The sequence below is a fragment of the Sus scrofa genome, chromosome 16 (assembly GCF_054392235.1).
Source record: "Sus scrofa isolate SSC_HxYL_T2T_F1_AM1 chromosome 16, Sscrofa_HxYL_maternal_Yorkshire_Landrace_v2.0, whole genome shotgun sequence".
NCBI classification, from domain to species: domain Eukaryota; kingdom Metazoa; phylum Chordata; class Mammalia; order Artiodactyla; family Suidae; genus Sus; species Sus scrofa.
Genome location: NC_139398.1, coordinates 46,163,645 through 46,188,391, shown reverse-complemented (window position 1 = coordinate 46,188,391; position 24,747 = coordinate 46,163,645). Strand labels below are relative to the sequence as shown.

Here is a 24,747-nt window from a genome sequence, read left to right as displayed (position 1 = left end):
TGGCATTGCTGTGGCTGTGGCTGTGGCATAGGCCAGCAGCTATAGCACCGATTTGACCCCTAGCCTGGGAACTTCCACATGCTGTAGGTGCAGCCCTAAAAAGACACACACACACACAAAAACTTATTAACTCCACTGGTTGTATATTTACTAGATGACAGTGGAATTATGTCTCTTTTGACAGGTGGGTGGGGCTTGGAATCCAACGTGCAGCTGGTGTAGGAACTCCCTCCTCTCCTCTTTCAGCTTGCTCTCTCTGCCCCACAAACCTTGTTCCAGTGAATATTTGAAGAGGACTGCTCTTTCTTCTGCAGTGGGACCCAGGCCCTGTAACCCACCATAGCATGAAGACTTTGTTCCCTGGGGTAATGTTTTCCCTTTCCTGTGACCTGCCTCTCTGGGCCACATTCCAATTTTCCTGCTGGCTCCTTTGTGTCCTTGGGATAGGTGCCTTGTATGGCAGTTTTAAGTGAGGGTTCTGGTCAGTGTGGGGAGCTGAGGGGAAGGGCTCTGAATGGGCTCAATCATTGGACAAGCAGACCCGGTGATGGAAGAGCCTTCTCCCCAGTGAGTTCTGGGTCAGGAGAAGTCCAATTGATAAGTTTTTCCAGAAGTGAGTAAGCCAGAGACAGTGCCAGCAGCATCTTAGCTCTTTTGTGATTTTTTTGGTATTGATTTTAAAGGAAATTCTCAGTGGCAGTTCCACATCTTACTAGAAACACGGCAACATCCACGATAAACTTAGATATATGTCATACGAATTGTTTTAGAAATAACATTTGAAGAGGAGTGGGAGGAAGGAAGAGAGGGTCTTTAAAATGACCCCTTTCAAAATATTTTCTTTCTTCTAAGTATTGAAAAGACACACTCTCTTTCTTCTTCCAGTGATCTCATAGCTATTTACTGAGGGGAAATACCAAATGTTTATTTATTTTTTTAAAAGGAGCTCCTTCGGTCTTGATGATTCATGTCGATATAATCTTCCTCCTGACTGCAGAGGCTCTGAGACAAAGCTACACCCCGACCGATGTGTCGGTGTCAGAACAATTCCTGTCCTGGAGGAGGGTATGCAACCTTCTTTTATTCCGCCCTCACAGACGTCCTTGAGCCCTTGAGACGGATGTGAGTGCGTTTTTTAGTCCTCATGCAAAACAACCATCTAAACATAACAGATGACATCAGCTCGGGGCTTTTCAATTCCTGGATGGCAGCAGCGTGTTAATCCAGCCTTCATCCTGGATTTCATAAACTAAAACAAGAGAGCCTGGCAGGAGGACAGCGCTGCTGCTGGGCTGAGGAAATTGATGACGGGGAAGCATGCGGGCAACCCAGTGTATAAAACTCTTAAACGTGTAGGCAGAGGCTCAGCTGCCACTTTGGACGGCTGCTTCCCGCCTGAGAAGACCCCGGCGCGGGAAGCGGAGCCCGGAGCCGCGGGAAACATGAAGAGCCTCTTGCTGCTGGCCACGCTCCTGGTCCCCGCGCACCTGGCAGCGGCCTGGAGCACCAAGTACGCGGTGGATTGCCCCGAGCGTTGTGACACTAACGAGTGCAAAAGCAGCCTGCGCTGTAAGAGGACAGTGCTGGATGACTGTGGCTGCTGCCGGGTGTGCGCCGCGGGGCTGGGAGAAACTTGTTACCGCACAGTCTCAGGCATGGATGGCGTGAAGTGTGGCCCCGGGCTGAGGTGTCAGTTTTACAGTGAGGAGGATGATTTTGGTGACGAATTTGGTATCTGCAAAGGTAAAGAGTGACCCCTTGCCTCTCCCCTGCCCAGGGCACACTGAGGGTTTTTAGCCAGCGTGGGAGGTAAGGAGGTTTTCCTCCTAATGCAAAGGGGAAAAATGCAGAAGGTTAGGGACCAGGTCCCACACAGGTGCAGTCAGTCATAGGGAGAGAGAGGGATAACTCTGCAAATTGCAACTGAACCCAGTGTGCAGGCAAGCCCAGAAGGAAATACAGCATTGCACTCTTTATGTCTAGGAGATTTTTATTTTAAAGTTGCAATGGAAGATTGTATTGCCTCCCTTTCTGGAAAACTTTAAAAACTTGACAGATAATCTATTATGGCTGGTTTAGGGGTTCTCTCTTCTGCAGGCAGTGATTACGGAGGTCTGCAATGGATAACCTCTCGGAGTGGCGGCTAGCGCTGGGATTTAGTGATTCTTTGATCTTAAAAGGGTCCACAGGATGGAGGGCACCTCTCAAGATCAGATATTTCTGATCAGCACTAATGCACTTTATGAAATAGAGTGGCTTAAGTCATCTAGCAAAACCACTCACATTCTTGGAAGAGGATTCCCTGAAGTCTAAAACTAACCCCATGCCACTTTATAAAAGGTTTTGGTCATCTAGGAAAATAACAGTAAAGAAAAATAAAAATTGGAAATCTGTAAAGAAAGAGGTTAGCAGTCTTACAGACTTAAAGAAAAACTTTATTAGATTGAAATTATAGCTCAATAATGTAGTTAAACATTTGTAGAATTTATTTCAAACTTAGTGACTATAGTTTAAAATGTTGAACATGTTTAGAAACTAAAGAAAGGTAATTTAAAAATTCTCTATGTGGCTACCTCATGATCTCATCATTGAGAGCTATTCTTACTATGCAACATATATGTTAAAGTCCCATTCATCAGTTTTATGATGTAAAGATGATATTGAAATTAAAGGGACTGGGAAATTTCCAAATGATTCTTATTTATGTGTTTAATACAATTTTAAACTTTTATGAATGACAATCATCCAGCATTGAGCTAATCTCAGTAATTCTTTTAGAAAACTATTTTATAAGTTATCTTTTAAGCCACAAAACATACTAAATAGGGAATAAATTACTAATTTAACTACATACTAATTAAGAAATAAATGCTTGCACTATTAGGTTAATTTTATATTTTGCTTAGTTTATTTTTTGTTTATGACTAATACAAAGTAGAATATTGAGGAAGCCTTGTCTCTGGTGGCTATTCACATGCATTTCTTTCAGCTGAGAAGAATCTATATTTTCTGTAAATTATAGGGCTTATCAGCCAAGAAAAGAGTACTTCACATAAGGAAATTAGGGAGGAAGTGGTTAACACAATCATACTTATAATATAACAAGTAGATGCCGTGGATTGCTTTTTCTCTTGGCATAAAAACTGGCTGTGTATATGTGATCGTAAATGTCCAATTGCATGTGTGGAAAGAAACAAGCTGTAAGGCATCTGGAGTCTTTAGCACTCCAGGATTTACTGAATGACTGAGGTAGCTGTTAGTAAGATATACTTTTAAAAGCTATTTAGGGTAGCTCTTGGACATCCTTCAGATTGCAACTGAGTCTGGTTTGAACATTTTTCTCTCCATTGGAAATAATGAGCTTGTGTGAACCTCAGCAGCTGGATAGAGACATTATATTTTGCTATAGACAAACTCTTCATTTTTTTTATAGAACACTCCCATGAAAACTGTATACTTAGCTGCATATCCGGATGTTTTCTAAATATTCAGATGTTTGGCATTGCATTGCCCGGATAACAATCAGCCAGCCCACAGGTATTTATTAAATACCTACTATCTGCCCAGTACTATTCAGACTTTGGAGGATACAATAGGAGCATAAATGAGAAATTTGGCTGAAGTTTTAGTTTTCAGTGTTACTGGAGACACAGTCAGATCCCAATTCTGTGTGCTTTTCTGCCAGAAGCTGTTTCAAGATCCCTTTTGAGGACTACTTTTCCCAGCAGAGAGACCAGTGTTTAAAACCAGGTGCTTTTTTAATCTGAAGGATGCAGAGTGGAGCAGTCCTAAATCTCTTTTAAAAGTATATTTCATTAATATCTGTCTTGATCATTCTGTGGGATATTAGATTGCTAAAGGCTTAGATGCCTTACAACTTATTTCTTCACTCATATGTGATTGTACATTTATGAGGATGTTCTCATGCCAGGAGACTAAATATTCTGCATCTATTCTGCTCTGCTGTTTAAGACTGACTAGCCTATTGAGATGCTCTTTACATCATGAAAACCATGCATGCTTAATAAATGAGTTTTTCTCTTTTTTTGGTAGATTATACAAATAAATTCTTAGGTTTCTTGTCATTTAGCGCATTACATCTTAGCTCTGCAGAGGGTTTCATTAGTGAATCCTCTTTACATCTGGAGAAGTTAGGCAAATTTGTACTGCCATTTTGGTAGATAAGGAAGTTAGAGCAGATTGAGGATTGGTCACTTCACGAAGAGCTGGGACGACAGCCCTCTTAGCCCCTGGTTAGTTTAAGCAGCTTTTCTAGACATTTAGAACAGTAAATTGTCTGTGAATGCAGGGGATTCAACAACAGGATCATATCTTTTTTTTTTTTTTTTTTTTTTTTTGGCCACACCCATGGCACAGGGAAGTTCCTGGGCTAGATATCGAACCTCTGCCGTAGCAGCAACTCGAGCTACTGCAGTGTCAATGCCAGATCCTTAACCTGCTGTGCCACAAGGGAACTCTTCATATCATTTAAACTCTGTGAGGAGCCTGTGCACATGCCTGTTCAAGTGTCTGCCTCACTGAGCTGTCAGAGGTAGCCTGTGAGACCTTAAGTAGAAAGTAGATAGAATTAAAACTGGTTCAAGGATATTGGTTAGTGTATGTCTTCAGTTAAACTTCACAGCAAGACACTACAACTGAGGCATCCATTATCTGCTCTCCTGTGTCTGATGTCACATTGATGACTTAAAGTTTCCATTTTCAAAACCTGGGGCTTTTTGAGAACTAGGTTTTATCTGTCAGTCAAGACTCATGAGGTCTTTTCAGCCCCCATGGCTGGGCACAGAGGGGCTGGGAGATGGACCCGGATGCATACAGAGCAGCTCCTTCTCTCAACCTTCCCTTTGTCCTCAGACTGTCCCTACGGCACCTTCGGGATGGAATGCAAGCAGACTTGCAGCTGTCAGTCGGGCATATGTGACAGGGTGACTGGCAAATGTCTGAAGTTTCCCTTCCAATACTCAGTAGCCAAGGCTGCCAACCGGAGGTTTGTTTCTCACACAGGTAAGAAGTGATTCCCGTAGAAACACTGCAACAACAGCTTCATTTTTCATTTGAATAACAAAAAATATGGAGTAGACTAAGATGTTGGTTTAAATGATTTTGTTTCTTTTACTTAAAGGAAAGGTGGGTGGTTGTTGAATTTGGTTGCTGTTTTTCAAAGAAACCTCATTAATAATTTTGAGAATTATATAATTTTTCCTAAAGTTTACCCAGTTTATATGGGGGATAAATATGATTGATTGCCAGAAACCTGTAATAAAAAATAACCAAGATATACAAAGTTCTTTAAATTCTTCAGTGATCTGTTTTACACACGTACTAGACAAAGCTGCTTCTCTCCCGACTTCACATAGATAGAATACTCTGAGGAATTTACTGGGTGCAGAAAGTATAAAACATTTCTTTTTTTTAACCAAATGGAAGTATTTAAATGGAATAATTCCAAGCATGTCTTTTCGTGGATTTGGGAGAGAAAAAAGTATCGGTGATGAAAATTTGGGAATTATCTTTAAGCCTTTGAATGAAAGTGTAGCAATACTCGTAATGCTACTTGTTAGTTCTTACGTACGTCTTACATAGGTTGTTAGAATGTGAGAAATACAGGCTGTGGAGTTACCATCATAGCTCAGTGGTTAACAAGCCCGACTAGTATCCATGAGAGTGCAGGTTACATCCCTGGCCGCGTTCACTGGGTTAAGGATCTGGCGCTGCCATGAACTGTGGTGTAGATGGCAGATGCAGCTCAGATCTGGCATTGCTGTGGCTGTGGTGTCGGCCATCAGCTACAGTTTCAATTTGACCCCTAGCCTGGGAAACTCCGCCTGGGAAACTCCATATGCCACGGTGCAGCCCTAAAAAAGACCAAAACAAACAAACAAAAAACAGGCTGTAAGATGATGCTGTGCACACTGGTTATCTTGCTGAATAAATGGTTAGTACAATAAAACTTTATTAAACTGAAAGTAGCTCCTTTAAATCAACATGTAGCCACAACAACTGCTCCTATCAACAAATGATATACTTTCCCTCCTTTGACAAATGTGCTTATTTGCCAGCTTCACCTCCTTACACATGGGTTCAGTTTAGCCCATCAAGATAAAGGGGAAATACTTTGTTTTCAAGTGAATTATTATTTTTCAGTGTGGCTATGCCCTTAAACATTAATTTAGGTGTTCCTGTTGTGGCGCAGCAGAAACAAATTTGACTAAGAACCATGAGGTTGCTGGTTCAATCCCTGGCTTCGCTCAGTGGGTTAAGGATCCAGTGTTGCTGTGAGCTGTGGTGTAGGTCACAGACGAGGCTCGGATCTGGCGTTGCTGTGGCTGTGGTGTAGGCCGGTAGCTATAGCACCAATTAGACCCCTAGCCTGGGAACATCCATATGCTGCGGCTGCGGCCCTAAAAAGAGAAAAAAGAAAAAAAAATTAATTTAAGTGAAAACCTTTCCTTAACCTATTAGGTGAATATTTTTGTGAATATTTGATCTGAAAATAGAGATCAGTATTGACGTTTTAAATACTTATGACTTTTCTGTATAGCCCTTCAAATGCAAGACAGGAGAAAACTAAGTTTATATCCCAAAACATTTTTTTATTGAGGTGAAATTCACCTAACGTAAAATTAACCATTGACAATTAACAATTCAGTGGCATTTAGGACATTTACAGTGTTGCGTAACCACCACCTCTGTCTAGTTCCGGAACACTTTCATCAGCCCGAAATAAAACCAGTACCCACTAAAGAGTTACCTCCGTTCCTCAGCCTCTAGCAACCAACAGCTATTCTCTGAGAAGAGACAGTTTTTGAATGGTTTGATTGCTTTTAGTACAGGTTTGTAACCTATTGTGTCTCAGCACAGCTAGCCAGCTCAAACACTTGAAACTTCTTTTGTCTTATTTTGCTTTCTTAAAACAATAGGCTAAAAAGAACATTGAAGGAACAACTTTTGAATTCCTCTTCACTTGTTTAAGATTGCACCTAAACCTTCCCCACCAAGAGAGGACTGAATACCTGTTTGGGATGTATGTCTGGGGGCCTCCTGAGCTTCTCTGGAATAATCCTCAATGATGGAACTCTTGTTGTCTCACCTCCAGCCTTCCTGCTGCACACACAGTAGCATCCTTCCTCTTTTCCACTGGACCACTGGTGCAGTCTCTTTCCCTCGGGCCTGTTACCCTCTCTTATTTGCTTGCAGAGTCTGTAAAAATCTTCCCCACCATATAAATGCCTTGAAATAGATACTGTTGACCCTTGAACATGAATTTGAACTAATATGCACTTTTCCCCCCAATAAATAGAGTACCTATATTACAGATGTTTAAGTGCTAGGGAAAAGTTTGTTTTAGTTTAGAAAGCTCAATCCATGGGGTCAAAAGAACTAGGATTTGAGTCCTGATTCTGTCCAAACTGTTTCGGCTTCCAGACCTTGAGTGAGTCATTTACCAATTCCTTTGTGTTGGGGGCAGACATAGCAATAGGTGGATTTTCAACTGTGTGGGGGATGGGGTGGGCTAGGCACACCTAAACACTAGCGTTGTTCAAGGGACAACTGTATTTTGCTGGACGAAAGTTTACACTAAAGGTTACACAAAAAAATTTTTTGTACCCAAATTAGGTATCAAGATTCTTATTAGAAATGTATGGAAAAAGCATTTTCTGGCCTAAGGTGCTTCCTTTCTTGAGCTAAAGGAGCAACTAAGGATGACTATTAGTGTAATCTTGGTAAACCATAGTCAGGTTGAGGATGGAGCTCAAAATATCCTGAAGACTCCATGCAAAACTGCCTGGCAGTCGGCCTTCTGTTCAGTTGTGCAGCGTCCACATGGGACTTCCAGGGCTTCAAGCACTACTGTTTACAGGAGGGGGCTTGGGGCCTCCATCCTGCCTCAGGCTTCACATCACCTCCACACAAACCTTTGTAAATGGCACCAAGGTTCCTCTGCACAGAGACTTTGGAGGTGCCTTTCATACAGTTATTGCATGAGGTTGTCTTCCCTAACTTTCCACCCACTGGTCACAACATTCTTGGCAAATGGGCCTCCTGGTTTCCTGTCTCCATTTGTTGTTGTCCAAAAGTGGACTCTCTAACTTTCCAAGACTGGGAATTCATAAGCACCTTTTTGCTTGTGGGGGTAATGGCAAGATCTGGAAAGTTTGATGAATCTTATAGCATTCCATTTCATGATGTACACCGCCAAAGCAAACACGCCTCATTTCTCTTAGAAGCAGAAATTTTCATTTAAGAAATTCTAAATATTACAAACTTTTGCATAGAGCAAGAAATATCTTTATAAAAGTTCTGCCCTTCGGTCTGCTTTGCATTCTGGAGCCACATCAATAAGCTAATTCCTCTCCCATATCAGATAATATACGAATCTTACTTAGAGATCCATACTTACAGCATTTGCTCATTCCTTAAGTATTTATTAAGTGGTTACTATGTTCCAGGCACTGTTGTAACAGTGAACAAAACAAAGACCCTATCTTCATGGAGCTGATATTCTAGTGGTACAGTGAGATAATGCAGGGAAAAAAGACAAATGCATGTTTAGAATAATGTCAGGTGATAGAGAATGAAGAGGAATAATTCAAGGAGGTACTGATTGGTAGAGAGCACGTGAAATTCTTTGAATCTATTAAAGATTTCATTGTAAATCCACTGTAATACAGAAATAAGACCAAACCAGGCTTGATCCTGGAGTTTTAAACATTTGGACATGATTTGTATTCCTTCTAATTTTAGAGCATGACATGGCATCTGGAGATGGCAATGCTGTGAGAGAAGAACTCATGAAGGAGAATGCTGCCCGGTCTCCTGGAATGAAGTGGTTAAATCCACGCTGATCCTGGGTGCGATTTCTGAGAGAAGACTCTTTTAATGATGATTCACACAGCCAACATTTTAGGAATTGTCTGTATTATAGCATATGGACATATAATTTTTGGAGACCAAGTCTGAGTCAGGGTGGGTCCAGAAAAAAAAGTAGGCTACTAATAATCCATAAAAATGCATATGACTGAACTCTTTTAGATGTGTTAAATATTGGAATGCATATAGATTTGTTAAATATGTGTTTATAGTAATCATGAAGAACTAAAAATGCAATTTAGATAACTCTAACTTGGAGAGAGATCAGCCAAAGAGAAAGCTAGCCAAATCTGAAGACCACAGTGAGTCTACAGTTTTTTGACTCAATGTACATTAATGTTTCGATACAGGATGGAGGAAGACTTAGGAGCAAGAGTATGTGGGGTGGGGTGGGAGAATGTGATATTTAGGTCTTCCGTGTGGTAGCTTCAATAGAATTTAATTGTGCTTCCCCCCCCCCCACTTTGGGAAAAGTCAAAACAAAACAATCCCTGAAGGAAGTGGTATGTTTGAAGCTTGTGGGAGTTTGAGTAGCAGCCTTGAATTGAGGCAGGTTTCAAAGGGCTGCTAATGTAGTTCCCAGGTTACTGCATCGGAAGGATGGTTCTGGGGCAGAGGGCAAACGTGCACTTCCATAAATGGTTGTAAAGAGTGCCACCTCAGACTGAGAGAGCAAGGAAGGATTTTGCCTACTTGGGTGAAGTGTGAAGGTAAATATTTATATATTTTTGTAAACGATTGTTAGTACAAGTCATCCTCCACACCCATATTTATCATCCTTTCGAGAAAATAAACATATATTGTTTAAGATGGTTAGAATAAATGTATAAGTCTATAAGCTTTTGAAACATCCAAGGCATGGTAAATTTATTATTAATAATTATAGTAATATTAACAGTAATAAGCATAAGAGAAACCTAGAAAAATTTAGTCACAATGGATTTAAAAAAGGTCAAAATATGAGCAATAGAGGGAATTTATTTAAAAGTAAGAGCAGTGACTTAAATGAGTTTCAAATTTAAAGTATAAAATGCTTTTTAGTAGGTTTGGAGAAGAGTCAGTTTCAGCAGGAAATGTCAACTTTAAAATATTGTTCATTTTTATGTATTTTTTTCTTTAAACTTGGTCGATAAGTGGAATTATGTGTACACTTGGAAGGATGTTAGCACAAACTGGACTGTTGTACTAGATTTTGTTAGGAAATATTTGAAGAAGTATTTTATTTGGAGTGAAGAATTATTTAAGAATAATTTCACTATTTACCTATATTTTATTCTCAAAGTTTGCCAGCAGAGTTGTGAATATGTGTGTGGGAGGGTCTTTGAATGTAAGCTAAATAAGCTGTTAGGATTTATTTTAAAAGGACAAGTTTATGATTGATCAATAAAAAAATAAGACAGCTGCTCTGAGTCCATTCATGACTTCGTTAATCATTAAAATATTTAAACAATTCATTCATAAACAAGATCTCTTTGATGCATATTAAAGGCCAGGCTTCTCAATTAAATTTTCTGCTACAGATAAGTATATTCTGCCAAAACATGAGGCCAGAATGTTTCTTTCCTTTTTTTTTTTTTTGCTTTTTTTCTTAGGGCCACACCTGCGGCACAAGGAGGTTCCCAAGCTAGGGGGTCAATTGGAGCTGTAGCTGCTGGCCTACAGCACAGCCACAGCCACGCCAGACTGGAGCCTCGTCTGCAACCTACACCACAGCTCATGGCAACGCCGGATCCTTAACCCACTGAGCAAGGCCAGGGATCGAACCCGCAACATCATGGTTCCTAGTCGGATTCATTTCTGCTGCGCCATGATGGGAACTCCAGGAATATTTATTTCTTTGCTTCACATTTTTGGTCACTAATGCCTTAGAGCTTCCTAAAAAGTTGATCCTTATTATTAACCCATTCTACAGAGGCAAAAACCCCCACCTCAATTGGTGTTTGAAAGTGGTTACACTTTTGCACTTTAAAAGATATAGGCAAAGACAAACCATTCAGTGCCTAAAAAAGAATAGAGTAAGATACAGCTTTGAAGATTGAAGTATGATATTGAAAAATATTATGTTTACTCAGCCTTCATGCAAATTTTGAAAACATTTTAAGTGAATTGATACAATGCTGAAAAAATTATGTCTATATTAGGAAAAACACCCAGTTTTCCTAAACTAATTCTTTTTTTTTTTAAAAAAAAGGGGAGAAACAGAATGTGAATGACATAATATATTTAAGATATAAATATATTATTAAAAACAGAAATCACTGAAAATCCCTACTTTCACTAGTATGCAATGAAGTTTCAGGATATACCCTCAGGGATTAGGGTTATTCAAAGATCTGCTATCTTGGCCTGAAGCCTGGAACACAGTCCAGTTTCTCCTTTGGGGTAATGTGGACAGTGGAACAAGAGTTAGACTAGGGAAGGACTTGCCTCTGCTTCCAGCTCTGCAGCAACTGCCTGTGTGGCCGTGGGCAATAAAATCAAACAAAGACAGACTCACTCCCAGTTACAGGCATGTTTTCTAGCTGCCCAGCTTCACGCTACTGGGAGCCCTTTGTGCTCTTCATTTCCAAAACTAGTACCTGTCTATTCTGAATTGCTCTGTCATCTTCTGACTCTGTTCTTCATAGCAGCGGTCTCTAAAATCTGGATGTTGCATGCTTTTTGATTGCAATTTTTTGAGCAGGCAGTTTAAAAGTATATACATAGCATAGTATTAGTACATTATGATCATTATAAAACATAACACTCAAATTAGAAATTTTAAAAGGATAAGAAATAAATAGAAATAGAAGTTCTGAGATTTTCTTCCTACCTCCCAATAGGCCATCCTGGGGAATACCTGAAAAACAAAAGATAATGCCTTATGTCACGGTCACCAATGAGTCCCACCCTCATTTGATTTTGAAGAGAAACCGAACTGACATTTTTCCATACAATAAATATCTCTGGAATGAGTGGATGGATGGGTGAGTGAATAGGTGGAAGGGTGGATGGGAAAAACAATGGATGGCTGGAGAGATGAATGAATGAAGCAGGTGATAGGACTTCTGTCTCCAGCAGAGCTGTAGCCACTGAGGGGGTAGATGGCCTCTCACTTTCTTCATCTCCTAGCCCCGCGGTCTCCTTGATGGCTACCTCATTCTGCCTATTGGGGCATGAGGTGATTGAAAAAACTGGAGGCATACATTAGAGTCAGCGAATATGACAAATAGGGTTGCCCAGGGCAACAGAGAGAGAGTGAGTCTCCCCCAGGCACTGGGGACAGCCCTGTGGTGGCAAAACTATAAAGTAATTTCCTTGGTAACCAGACTGGGTTGTCATTTCTGCCAGAGGCAATTTGGGAATACTCTTATTTATAGCCTACAATCTATTCCTTTCCTTACCCTGAGCCCCCTAGGAGAAAAGAGTGCATGGATATAAATCAACAATACGCAGATGTTAGAGAGTGAATTGATTATTTCTGATTACCCATCAGTTAACACTAATCATTTAAACTAAGGCTTATCTTGAAAAGGGTGTATATTACAGAGTAATGGTTCTCAAATTTTAGTATGCATCGGGATCCTTGATAAAACACAAGTTATTGATTCAGGATGCCTGAGGTTAGGCCCAAGGATTTTCCATTTTAACAAGTTACCAAGGTGATGTAGCCACTGCTGGTCCTGGGACTATACTTTGAGAATCACCGACATAGGGAAATCTAGATTTGTCTAGAAGGGAGATAAACTAAAGGGTAATCAAACACAATCATTGCTGGCCTTTTGAAAGAATGCATTGCGGTGTTTCTCTTCTTTTTTAAAAATTTTGTCATTTTAGGGCTGCACCTGCCGCATGGGGATGTTCTGAGCGGAGGGGTCAAAGCAGAGCTATAGCTGTCAGCCTACGCCATTTCAGTATTTCTTAACATTAGGTTCATTCAACTTTTTGTTTGAAGATATTTAACTATTTAAGTAGCTGAAAAGGTTGAAATATCAGAGACTTTAAGCTACACTGTGCTGTACAAAGCATATTAGCATACATTACACAAATGTACCCAGTGTACACAAACGCACATTGGTAGTGAAAACCCTACTACTTATCATTGTACCTATTTTAGCCATTGAATTTTAGAAATGAAAACATTAAAATCTTTACCTACCTCGTATTTTAAAATATGCGCGCACGCGCGCGCGCACACACACACACACACACACACACACACACACACACACACACACGAGGGCTTTAAAAGTATACCTCCTTTCACACAAAAATTCCACTTTTATGAATTTATTTTAAGGAGAAAGAAATTTTAAGTGTTCAAAAATATTTTTACAGGTTCTCTTTGTGGCTCAGTGTGTTAAGAGCCTAACATAGTGTCTGTGAGGATGTGGGTTCTCTCCTGGGCTTTTGCTCAGTGGGTTAAGGATCCTACTTTGCTGCAAGCTATGGCATAGGTTGTAGATGTGGCTCAGATCTGGTGTTGCCATGGCTGTGGTGTAGGTCTTAGCTGCAGCTTTGACTCGACCCCTAGCCTGGGAACTTCCATATGCCACAGGTGTGGCTGTTAAACAAAACAAATGTTTTTACAACTAACACTGCAGTGTTTTTACCACATGGAAAAATTGGAAATAATCTGAAAAGGTCATTGATAGGATATTGGCTAAAGAAATGACAGTAGAGCCAAAAACTGATTATGATTTAGACATTGAAAATGATGTACTGCACAGAGTGATTGACAGGTTCACTGCAAAGCAGAAAGTGACAGTGCATTCAGGGCTGGGATGCGGTTGGGCAGTGTGGCTGATGGGTGGGACACACGTGGTCTTGAAATTGCAATTAGGGTGCAGATTCCTTCTAGATTTTCATGAATCCCTCTCTCTAGCTTGAGAGCAGCTGTTTTTTTTAGAGTGATATGTTTATTAGGTTTGCCTGAAACATTCGCCTTAGTTTTCATAGAAACAACAATCCTCTTCATATGCCTCTAGCTTATTGATCTTTTAATATTAAAATTATGTAACAGCGATAACTGGCACAGACAGGTTTGGGGAAAAATGTAACAGGCTCTTGGTATGTTTTTATTTGAACTGGTGGAAATGTAAGCGTGCAGGTGCATCCCAGAGGGAGACTTGCCTGCCTGCATCCTTCAGTAGACACCACGAATGTCAAATGCTACCCAGAGAGGATGGAAATTTCAGTGAGACTACAAAGTGAAGTCTGCTTGAGAGCACTTCTGTACATTAAGTAAAAACAAAACAAAACAAAAACATGCTGCAATGCCATATGAATAATCTTATTTTTGTGAAAAGATAGAAATTGATGCAAATTGAGATATTAACAGTGATGCTTATTTTATCCTTTACACTTTTAGCTATTTTTAAAATTTTTGCAGTTAGCTTTATAATTGAGAAAAAGAATATATCTCCATTTTTGAAAATTTAAATTGCAGCAAATTTAAACACATGAAAACAAATTAGTGGTTTATTACATACATGGTGAACTAAGAACATCACCCTATATTTCAGTTGTTTTGAGATATGCTTTGTCATCCTGGCACTTTGTTAGATATGGAGATAGGGTTTCAAACCAAGCAAATGTAGAGAATCATAGTTTTCTTGCAAATACTAGAAAGGCTGTGATGCACATTGTACCTCTCTTGTGGAACAAACCTTGGCCCAACAGAAGCAAAGCCAGTGAATACTTAAATTATAGATAAACCTCTCTGATTACAGATACACATTTTGAATTACAATATGCCTCTGCACCTAGGCACAGAAATGCTATCGGCTTAAGTGGGTGGTCAGGCGACCAGGGTTCCTAAGGTATTTCCTGACACCTGTGAAGTTGGTAAATATTTCCTGTTTTTGTTGTGTCTAGAGAAAACAGGAATTAACAACTTGGAAGTGATTATTAAACAGGCGTCGTGAATGACTTCTATACAGGCAGTTCCCAGTATGAGATTTCATTTTCTTAAAATTTATCATAACATATTTCTCTTAAAGGAAAAATGAGTTGTCACAATAATCTGACAACTGATGGAATGGTGGAAAATAAACTTATACTCAGGAGGAATGGCACCTGTGTTAGTTGTGGGATGTGTACTAGGCATGTTCAGAATTTAAATACAAATCCAATTTAAGATTTCAAAAGTAAGGAAAACTGAGAAAGTAAGCAATGCATAGTCTATTGATGATTATTGATACATAGGCTTTTTGAAAAATACTTTTGATTATCTAAAGGACCCTAGAGTTTTTTTTTTAATTCAATGAGTTTTATTATATTTATTGTTGTACAACCAGACCCTAGAGTTTTTCATCAGAAGAGGCTAGATTTAACTCACTGCAATACTTACTAGTTATTGACTTCAGATGTGTTCTTTAACCATGCTGTTCCTAGCGTCCTTTGTGTAAAGGGTAGATAATGGCTTATGTGCAAAGTTGTAAGGACATTTCCACATGTTCTATGTACCATTTTATCCTATCCCTGTGTCTACATATACTAAGCTTTGCAGTACAATGGAAGATAATTTAAGTGTTCTTATATAAGCCACTCTCCTTTTTTGGATATTTCAGATATCCATTAATTGCAGCAAGACTAAAATATTTAAAATATTTTACATGTTCTGGTAAATATGAATAAATAAAGATACTGAAGAAAATCAACTGACTGCTTAACGAACAGGCAAATGTCTGCTAAAGGTAAATAGCAACGAACGAAATTCATTTACTATCATCTGAAACTCTCTCACAATTCTACAAAAGAAGTGACTATTTTTAAAGAACAAATAATAGTGTTCTATTTAAATCTCCAAACAATTATTAGCATGCTCCTGGAAAAAAAAAAAAGGTACAATGCTTCAGGAGAATGCAAGGGAGCCCTACAGATGTGGTACATTTCCCTGTGTATTATTTTTAGTTTTCTATTCCTGCCTTTTATTTTGGGACTTGGCCCGCTTCCTTTGTAGTTTCCCCTTAACTCGTTCATACCTTTCTTTCTTATATAAGAGAGCTGCCTTTTTTTTTTTAAAGCTGCCTTTTTTTTTTTTTTTTTTTTTTTTTTTTTTTTTTTTTTTTAACCTCTCAAAGGAAACTCAAGGAATGTTGACCAGTTCAGAAGCCCCTGCTAGTCTTGGCAACAGCAGAGTTCTTGGTTTGAAAACAACCTTGGAAATCCAGGATCCTGGTTGACTTTCTAGTTATTCAATGAATCAGAGTTACAGAGAGACGTGGGCCAGACGTGAGTAGATTTTTGAACATCATTTTATGAAATTGTTTCATGGCTTATGGAAACTGGAGGAATTTGAAAATGGACTCTATTTTCCATAGCTTTATATAGAAGCAAAATCCAGTTTAAGAAATAAGAAGAGAGTCCAGTAAGTCTAGTTTGGGGCTACTTCGCTTTAATCTCTGGGCAGTGAGATGATGTATTTAGAAGAGCATCCATCCTGTACAATGTCAATGGAAGCAGAGGGAGATGGAAAGTTATGACCCCCATTTTTAAAGAGCCCTACAGAGAAACTGCGGAGATGGGACAAACAAAACTGAAACATGCAGGAGCACAATCTAATCGTGTGGGAGTTATGGTTCTTTGGTGGCAAGCAAAGCAAAACAAAACACCACAGTGAAACAACTGACTTTGGCCAAATTCAACAAAAGTGCAATTTATTGGTAGGATATGAGGTGCCTGACAAGGTGGAAAAACAAAACACCTGCTGAACCAGTCAGTTTGAAGGATGTTGGACAGCTTGGGAGGTGCAGATGGCAGGAGCGGATAGACATTCTTGCTGCTCTGGGACAAAGTGTACAATTGTCGTGGTGCTATTCTAGTGCCAATTCTCTTTGAAATTCCTTTTTCGGGTATTACCCTCAGACTTTGTGGTACATTTTCATGAAGAGCTCCGTTGTGACCAACATTCTTCCTTTGTAGTGGGTTTTAGTTTTGGATGTAGCCAAAGCCATTTAAAGCCTGGTCTAGCCAATGAAATATTGATTAATTTGAGCAGAACTGTTTTGGTAAAAACAAAACAAAATGAACCCAGTTATGTAAGAACACAGGATAAGATAAGGTGTAGGAATAAGATTTGGGCAAGAAAGAGTGACTTGGGAACCAAGAAACTCACCCCGTGGTCCTGGGGTTTTAGGATGTAGGGTTCTAGATCACTTGTGTTAATGGCACTCTTGGGAGAAGCATGGCGTGTGTTACTCAAGTGTCTCTGTAGGTTGACTGAAGCTTCTCCACGAACCAAGCGGAGGCTGACCGGGTTCAGGTGGGATTAGCATCGGGGTAAAGGCTGTGGTGTCAGTGGTGGGAAGCAGTCACCCTTTGACCTGTCTCATAGTCTGACCATTGATTTCTTTTTTCCCTTAAATGACTTTATCTGCTGTCAAAGACAGCAAATAAAATTATGATTCACAATTGCATTAAGTCAAACTTATTAAAAAAACCCCAGTAATTTAACATCAATGACTTTTTGTTCTTCATAGTGAAGAATATTTTTAAAAACTTCTTCCTTTCAAAGCTACCTAAATAGCTGCAACTTATGCTCAAACAGGAAAAACATATAATACGCATACATATTGAGAGTGGGATTGATAAAGTAAGTGTGATAAAATGTTAACCTTTGAGGAATCTGGATGAAGGGTATACAGAAACTTTATTATATTCTTGAAGCTTTTCTGTAAATCTGCAAGTAGGTCAAAGTAAAGGTTAAAAAAAATGATCACTGATATTTTCATCAGCATTCCCATTCTTCTCCCTCTACTGTCGTTCCTTCACGTTTCTTTACAACAATTAGGTCAACATAACACCTCTTAAAAACCTTGCTGCTACTCTTAGGAAATGTGCTCAGGATGGTGACCATCCCCTTTCTTCTGAGGCCCTGAAAAGCACTATTTCTCCTTCTCGGAGCCTGCATGGGGGCCTTGACACCCAGACATAACAGGAAAAGCCAAGACTACATCACTGAGGGACAGAACACTTTTTTTGCTGGTGGAGGTGCAGCAGGGCCAGCAAGGACCATATCAAGACTGACTCTGACACCGGCAGCAAGTAAAGGCAACGACTAGAGGGATGTGTCCAGGCCAGAGAGAGAGCATATGTCAGAGGCTGAGGAAGAGTTTCCCAGGGCAGATGCAAGGTTCCTCTTGACTCTCTAATCACTGTGGCTCATTGTAAAGAACCACATCTGGGCAACATTTTCCTTTTTTGTGCAATTATTTATCAGGCAATAAAGAATGAATGGGCCCAGCTCTTCCACTTGGGCATGTATCTGCAGAAAATGAAAACACTAACTTGAAAAAAATGCCTGCACCCTCATGTTCATTACAGCATTATTTATAATAGCCAGGACATGGAAACAACCTGATTGTCCATCAATAAATGAATGGATAAAGAAATACGGAGTTCCCCTGACCCAGATTCCTGTGGAGCCTCTGCTTTGCCCTGGGACCCCATGCACATGGAAGCCTGCGTGCGCCTTTCAGGAGTGGGGTCTCCGTTTTCCTCAGTCCCATGTAGCTCCTGTATGCAGGCCCCAGTGGCCTTCAGTGCCAGATGCTCCAGGGGCTCTTTCTCCCTGTGCCAGATCCCCAGGCATGGGGACCTGGTGTGGGGCTCAGAACTCTCACTCCTGTAGCCATATGTGTCATTGTCTCAGCAGATGGCACCACCCAGTCCAAGCAACAGTACCCCTAACAGCAGCAATGGGAGCAATCAATGTAAATGACCAGCTGAGTAAAATCAATCTCTACATCCCGGGACTGCAGCCAGGCACTACTGACCAGGACCTAGTCAAGTTGTGTCAGTCATATGGCAAGACTGTCTCCACTAAGGCCATACTGGATAAGACCACAAACAAATGCAAAGGCTATGGCTTTGTGGACTTTGACAGTCCTTCAGCAGCACAGAAAGCTATAACAGCACTAAAAGTCAGTGGTGTACAAGCACAGATGGCAAAGCAACAAGAGCAGGACCCCACAAATCTACACATATCAAACCTCCCACTGTCAATGGATGAACAAGAACTGGAGGGAATGCTGAAGCCTTTTGGCCAGATTATCTCCACTTGAATCCTTCAAGACACCAGTGGGAACAGCAGAGGCGTTGGCTTTGCAAGGTGAGGGATACCAAGGATGGGAAATGATAAGGTCAATAAAGACTGTCACTTAGAAGGTCACCAGGAGTCTGTGCCCTGCTGTCCCCAGGACCAAACCCATTGGCCAAAAGTACTTAGCGGTAAATCAAAAGTTCACAATAGTCACAAATCTATTTGCTCCCAAATCCTTCCCCCACTGCTTCATGCCACTCAGGCCATTGTTCCTTTGATCCAGACCTAACCATAATAAAATAACTCTGTATCTTTTTTTTTTTTTTTGTCTTTTTGCCATTTTCTTGGGCCGCTCCCGCAGCATATGGAGGTTCCCAGGCTAGGGGTCCAATCGGAGCTGTAGCCGCCAGCCTATGCCAGAGCCACAGCAATGCAGGATCTGAGCCGCGTCTGCAACCTACACCACAGCTCACGGCAACGCCGGATCCTTAACCCACTGAGCAAGGGCAGGGATCGAACCTGCAACCTCATGGTTCCTAGTCGGATTCGTTAACCACTGCGCCACGACGGGAACTCCAAATAATTCTGTATCTTAAAAAAAAAAAAGAAAAGAAATATGGAGTTCCCGTCATGGCTCAGCAGTGATGAACCCGACTAGTATCTATGAGGACATGGGTTCCATCCCTGGCCTTGCTCAGTGGGTTAAGTATCTGCCATGAGCTGTGGTGTAGGTCACAGACATGGCTTGAACCCTGCGTTTCTGTGGCTGTGGTGTAGGTCAGCAGCTGTAGCTCTGACTCAACCCCTAGCCTGGGAACTTCCATATGCCAAGGGTATGGCCCTAAAAAGACAAACAAACAAACAAACAAAAAAACCACCCAATGGAATATTATTCAATAAAAAGAAAGAAATTTTGCCATTTGTGGCAATGCGGATTAAACTTGAGGTCATTATGCTAAGCAAAGTAAGTCAGACAGAGAAATATTGTATGAGCTCACTTACACATGGAATCTAAAAAACAACCAGAAAAAAAAACCTTCATAGATACAGAAAACAGATTGGTGGTTATCACAGGGGGGCAGGGGACAGGGATGGGTGAAATGGGTGAAGGGGGTCAAAAGGTACAAACTTCCAGTTATACAATAAATGAGTCATGGGAATTAATGTACAGCATAATGACCATAGTCAATGATATTGTGTATACTTTAAAAGTGCTAGGAGAGTAGATTGTAAAATTTCTCATCACAAGAAAAAAAATGTGTGACTCTGTATGGTGATGGATGTTAACCAGACTAGTGGTGATCATTTGTCAGTGTATACAAATATTGAATCATTGTATTGTACACCTGAAATTAACATTGTGTTATATGTCAATTCTGCCTTAATAAAAAAGAATGAATGGAGTTCCCGTCATGGCGCAGTGGAAATGAATCCGACTAGGAACCGTGAGGTTGTGGGTCCAATCTCTGGCCTCGATCAGTGGATTAAGGATCTGGTGTTGCCATGAGCTGTGGTGTAGGTTGCAGACGCAGCTTGGATCTGTCATTGCTGTGGCTGTGGCACAAGCTGGCAGCTACAGCTCCGACTGGACCCCTAGCCTGGGAACCTCCATATGCCGCGGTTGCGGCCCTAAAAAGACAAAAGGCAAAAAAAAAAAAAAAAAGAAAAAGAAAGAAAGAAAGAAAAATGAATGAATGAGTACGGTTAGCTGTTCCTATTCAATCAAGATCAATGTTCCATTTTCAGAGAAACACTCTAATTAATAGGGAGATTAGTATATTGACGTCTTTCCATCTCGCATGGTGGTGGCAGTCACCAAGACTGCTCAGGTATGTCAGGGTTTTAATTCTGAAATTCTAGATAAATGTGAATATTTTGACTGCTTGATGGATGAAACTTCAGATGGGAAAAACTGGGCCAGATGTTTTCACCTCTTCCAGTGTCTGTTTTCTTTCCTTTGAATGCTGGCTCGGCTGCCCTCATTTAGTTTTCTACATGTTTTGAAGTAAGGAGAAAAGGTCTGGGAGGGAGTCAGTTTTCTGGGAAGAAAGCCTGTGAAGGTATTGGGGTCAGTCTTCTCAGACACTTTGTTTACTGACAAGGGAGCTGGAGTGTGTGGCTTTGGGGGACACTTTATTTGCGTCTTTTGGAATGACACACGTTGGGGGTGATAAAGTGAACTCTACTCATTATGCTGTGGGAAAAGTTTTTTCGTAATGACTCGAAAACAGAGCTTGTTATTCTGAAAAAGCAGAGTACATCCTCATTCCACACAAACAATGTGACATGGACCTGGAGCCAGGCCAAGGTTCCCTATGAATAGAACTTAGCAAAGAGAGTGTTAGAAACACTTCAGATTTGAATGGCAATCCTGGATGCCTGATCCCAACAAAGGAAATGATTTACCTGCTCCTCAGATGTAGAAATTAAGAGGATTCCCTCTTATCCTCCTACACAGAACTGGACCAGGACTTCCTGGTTAGCATGGCTCCCTGTCCACACAGCTGAGATAAAGCAGCACCTGCCATCCAAGAGGCATTTGATTTTTTTGTTTTTTGCTTTTTGTTTTTTGTTTTTGTCTTTTTAGGGCCGCACCCGAGGCATAGGGAAGTTCCCAGGCTAGGGGCAGAATTGGAGCTCTGCCAGCCTACACCACAGCCACAGCAATGCTTGATCCAAGCCCTGTCTGAGACTTACACCACAGTTCATGGCAATGTTGGATACTTAACCCACTGATCAAGGCTAGGGATGGAACCCACATCCTCATGTGTACTAGTCAGGTTAGTTACTGCTGAACCACAGTGGGAACTCCTAAAAAAATGTATCTGTTACAGCTATTTCACTATGAATGCAAATTCTTTTTTTGTGGCAAATGACAGAAACCCAGTATAAAATCATTTAAATAAAAGGGAACAGGAGTTCCTATTGTGGCTCAGCTGTAACAAGCTTGACTGGTATCCACGAGGATGTGGGTTTGACCCCTGGCCTCACTCAGTGGGTTAAGGATCCGGCGTTGCTGTGAACTGTGGTGTAGGTTGCAGACACAGCTCCAATTCGACCCCTAGCCTGGGAACTTCCACATGCCACATGTTCGGCCATTAAAAAAAAGATGTTGGGGTGGGGGGTGGTATTTGTTCTCCTAACTAGGAAATTGAGACAGTGGGTCTTGGTAGTTTCAGTTTTGGCTTAATCCAGGAACTATACATCAGGGTTTTGTCTCACTTCTCATGTGTCGGGAACAGGGGGTCTGGTGTTGCCAGTCTAATGTAGTGACTGCAGAATTCCCAATATCTACAGCAGAAAGGTTCTAGGAAGTGCCCTGGAGGGAAAACCTGAGTGACTGGGTCAGAGCTGGGAGGGAGGATGGAATACTATTCCATAGGAAAGAAGCATTCAGATACCAAAGGAAGAAGGAAAGGTGATAGAATGCAGAGCAGAAAACAGTACCATTTAATCCCAGAGCTCTAACTCTGTCACAACCAGCTGTTCCTGTGGGTGAGCTGGGGCACAGTTCATGGGCTACCAAATGAATTTAGAACCTGAAAGGCTGAAGCCAGAAGGAAAAGTCAGAGTATGGGTACAACACAGGGGATAGAGTCAACATTTTATAATAATTATAAATGGAATATAACCTTTAAACTTGTGAATCACTATATGGTACACCAGAAACATATAATCTTGTATATCAACTGTACCTCAGTAAAAAAAAAAAAGAAAGTATGGGTGGAGCAAATATGTTAGTGCATGCCTAACACACTTTGTGTTGGCATAGCCTAAGAAGTGAGTTCTGGGAAGTCTATTGCAGCACTTGACCTTAGAAGAAAGAGACACTTAGGTATCAGGAGACATGAATCTGGTCCGAGTCATGGTCTGCAGCCAACTAAAGGTATCACACTGGGCAAGAAACTTGGTCTCTCTGGCCCAGTTTCCTCGTCTGTAAAATGAGGGTCTTGGTTCATTGACCTCTAGAGACTCCCTTCACTTTTTATTTGTTTATTTATTTTATCTTATTTTATTTTATTGGCGTATAGTTGACTTACAGTGATGTATTATTTTCAGGTGTATGGCAAAGTCAATCAGTTACACATATACATATATCCGTTCCTTTTCCCATATAGATTATTACAGAGTATTGAGTAGATTTCTCTGTGCTATTCAGTGGGTCCTTGTTAGGTATCTATTTTATAGATAGTAGTACGTATATGTTAATCCCAGTCCCCTAATTTATCTCTCCCCTCCACGGTCTCCCCTTTGGTAACCATAAATTGATTTCAAAATCTGTGGGTTTATTTCTGTTTTATAAATTCTTTTGTATTATTTTTTATTAAATTCCACATATAAATGAAATCATGTGATATTAGTTTTTCTCCTTCCAGTTTGAAGTCTATTTTTCCATCTTAACCGTCTTGAACCACACTTTGTTCCTCTGAGCTACAGTGATCATCCCATTGTTAGAGATGGTTGAGAACAGAAGACTGAGTCCAGGGAGGACTCACCTGCCTACTACAGAGCTGGCTTCCCCTATAACACAGTTTGACAACACTCTCACCTGCCCTCCAGTTTCTCCCACTGTCTAGCACAAAGCTACATCAACCATGAGATATCACCTCACACCAGTCAGAATGGCCATCATTAATAAATCCACAAATAACAAGTGCTGGAGGGGCTGTGGAGAAAAGGGAACCCTCCTGCACTGTTGGTGGGAATGTAAACTGGTACAGCCACTATGGAGAACAGTTTGGAGATACCTTAGAAATCTATACATAGAACTTCCATATGACCCCGCAATCCCACTCTTGGGCATCTATCCGGACAAAGCTCTACTTAAAAGAGACACGTGCACCCGCATGTTCATTGCACCACTATTCACAATAGCCAAGACATGGAAACAACTCAAATGTCCATCGACAGATGATTGGATTCGGAAGATGTGGTATATATAACAATGGAATACTACTCAGCCATAAAAAAGAATGACATAATGCCATTTGCAGCAACATGGATGGAACTAGAGAATCTCATACTGAGTGAAATGAGCCAGAAAGACTAAGACAAATACCATATGATATCACTTATAACTGGAATCTAATATCTAGCACAAATGAACATCTCCTTAGAAAAGAAAATCATGGACTTGGAGAAGAGACTTGTGGCTGCCTGATGGGAGGAGGAGGGAGTGGGAGGGATCGGGAGCTTGGGCTTATCAGACACAACTTAGAATAGATTTACAAGGAGATCCTGCTGAATAGCATTGAGAACTTTGTCTAGATACTCATGTTGCAACAGAACAAAGGCTGGAGGAAAAATGTAATTGTAATGTATACATGTAAGGATAACCTGACCCCCTTGCTGTACAGTGGGAAAAAAAAAAAAAAAAAACTACATCAATTCTAGCATTGATCCATTTTGAGGTTTGGGGTCAGAGACCCATTCTCTTTCGCACTGTGCTTGCCCAACTCTCTCTAATCACGCTAGCTTTAGTGCCTCTTGTTATCTTGTCTATAACACTCCCCAACCCCCATCCTTCACTGATTTAACTCTTAGTCATTCTTCAAATTTCATTTTACTTGTCCACTTTTTTTTTTTTTCCTTTTTAGGGCTGCACCTGTGGCACATGGAAGTTCCCAGGCTAGGGGTTGAATCGGAGCTACAGCTGCCAGCCTACACCACAGACATAGCAACTTGGGATCCAAGCCGTGTCTGCGACCTACACCACAGCTCACATCAATGCTAGATCCTTAACATACTAAGCAGGGCCAGGGATCGAATCCATAACCTCATGGATACCAGCTGGGTTTGTAACCTGCTGAGTCATGATGGGAACTCCTAGTTGT

The 24,747-nt window shown here is 40.7% G+C and overlaps 2 protein-coding genes across 5 annotated transcripts in view; one reads left to right on the top strand and one right to left on the bottom strand.

Moving 5' to 3' along the window:
- The window catches only part of GZMK (granzyme K), a 113,681-nt gene that overhangs the window by 31,793 nt on the left and 57,141 nt on the right, over positions 1–24,747 (bottom strand). Inside the window, exons 3-4 of one of the 2 annotated variants that reach the window (XM_085001528.1) lie at positions 11,702–11,728; positions 7,032–7,228 (exon numbers count right to left, since the gene is read on the bottom strand). In XM_085001528.1, the coding sequence (XP_084857654.1) occupies positions 7,032–7,228; positions 11,702–11,728 (224 nt within the window). The remainder of the gene's footprint in view (positions 1–7,031; positions 7,229–11,701; positions 11,729–24,747) is intronic. The other variant, XM_085001527.1, reaches the window with a different exon arrangement.
- ESM1 (endothelial cell specific molecule 1) lies at positions 1,247–10,291 on the top strand. Of its 3 annotated transcripts, none has more exons than XM_013984770.3 (3): positions 1,247–1,743; positions 4,873–5,022; positions 8,764–10,291. In XM_013984770.3, exons 1-3 carry the CDS (start codon positions 1,305–1,307, stop codon positions 8,862–8,864), a joined length of 690 nt encoding a protein of 229 aa, XP_013840224.1. In that variant the 5' UTR covers positions 1,247–1,304; the 3' UTR covers positions 8,865–10,291. The 3 variants fall into 3 exon arrangements, with proteins under 3 accessions (XP_013840224.1, XP_084858387.1, XP_013840225.1); XM_085002261.1 differs by lacking the exon at positions 8,764–10,291 and adding an exon at positions 6,939–7,071; XM_013984771.3 differs by lacking the exon at positions 4,873–5,022.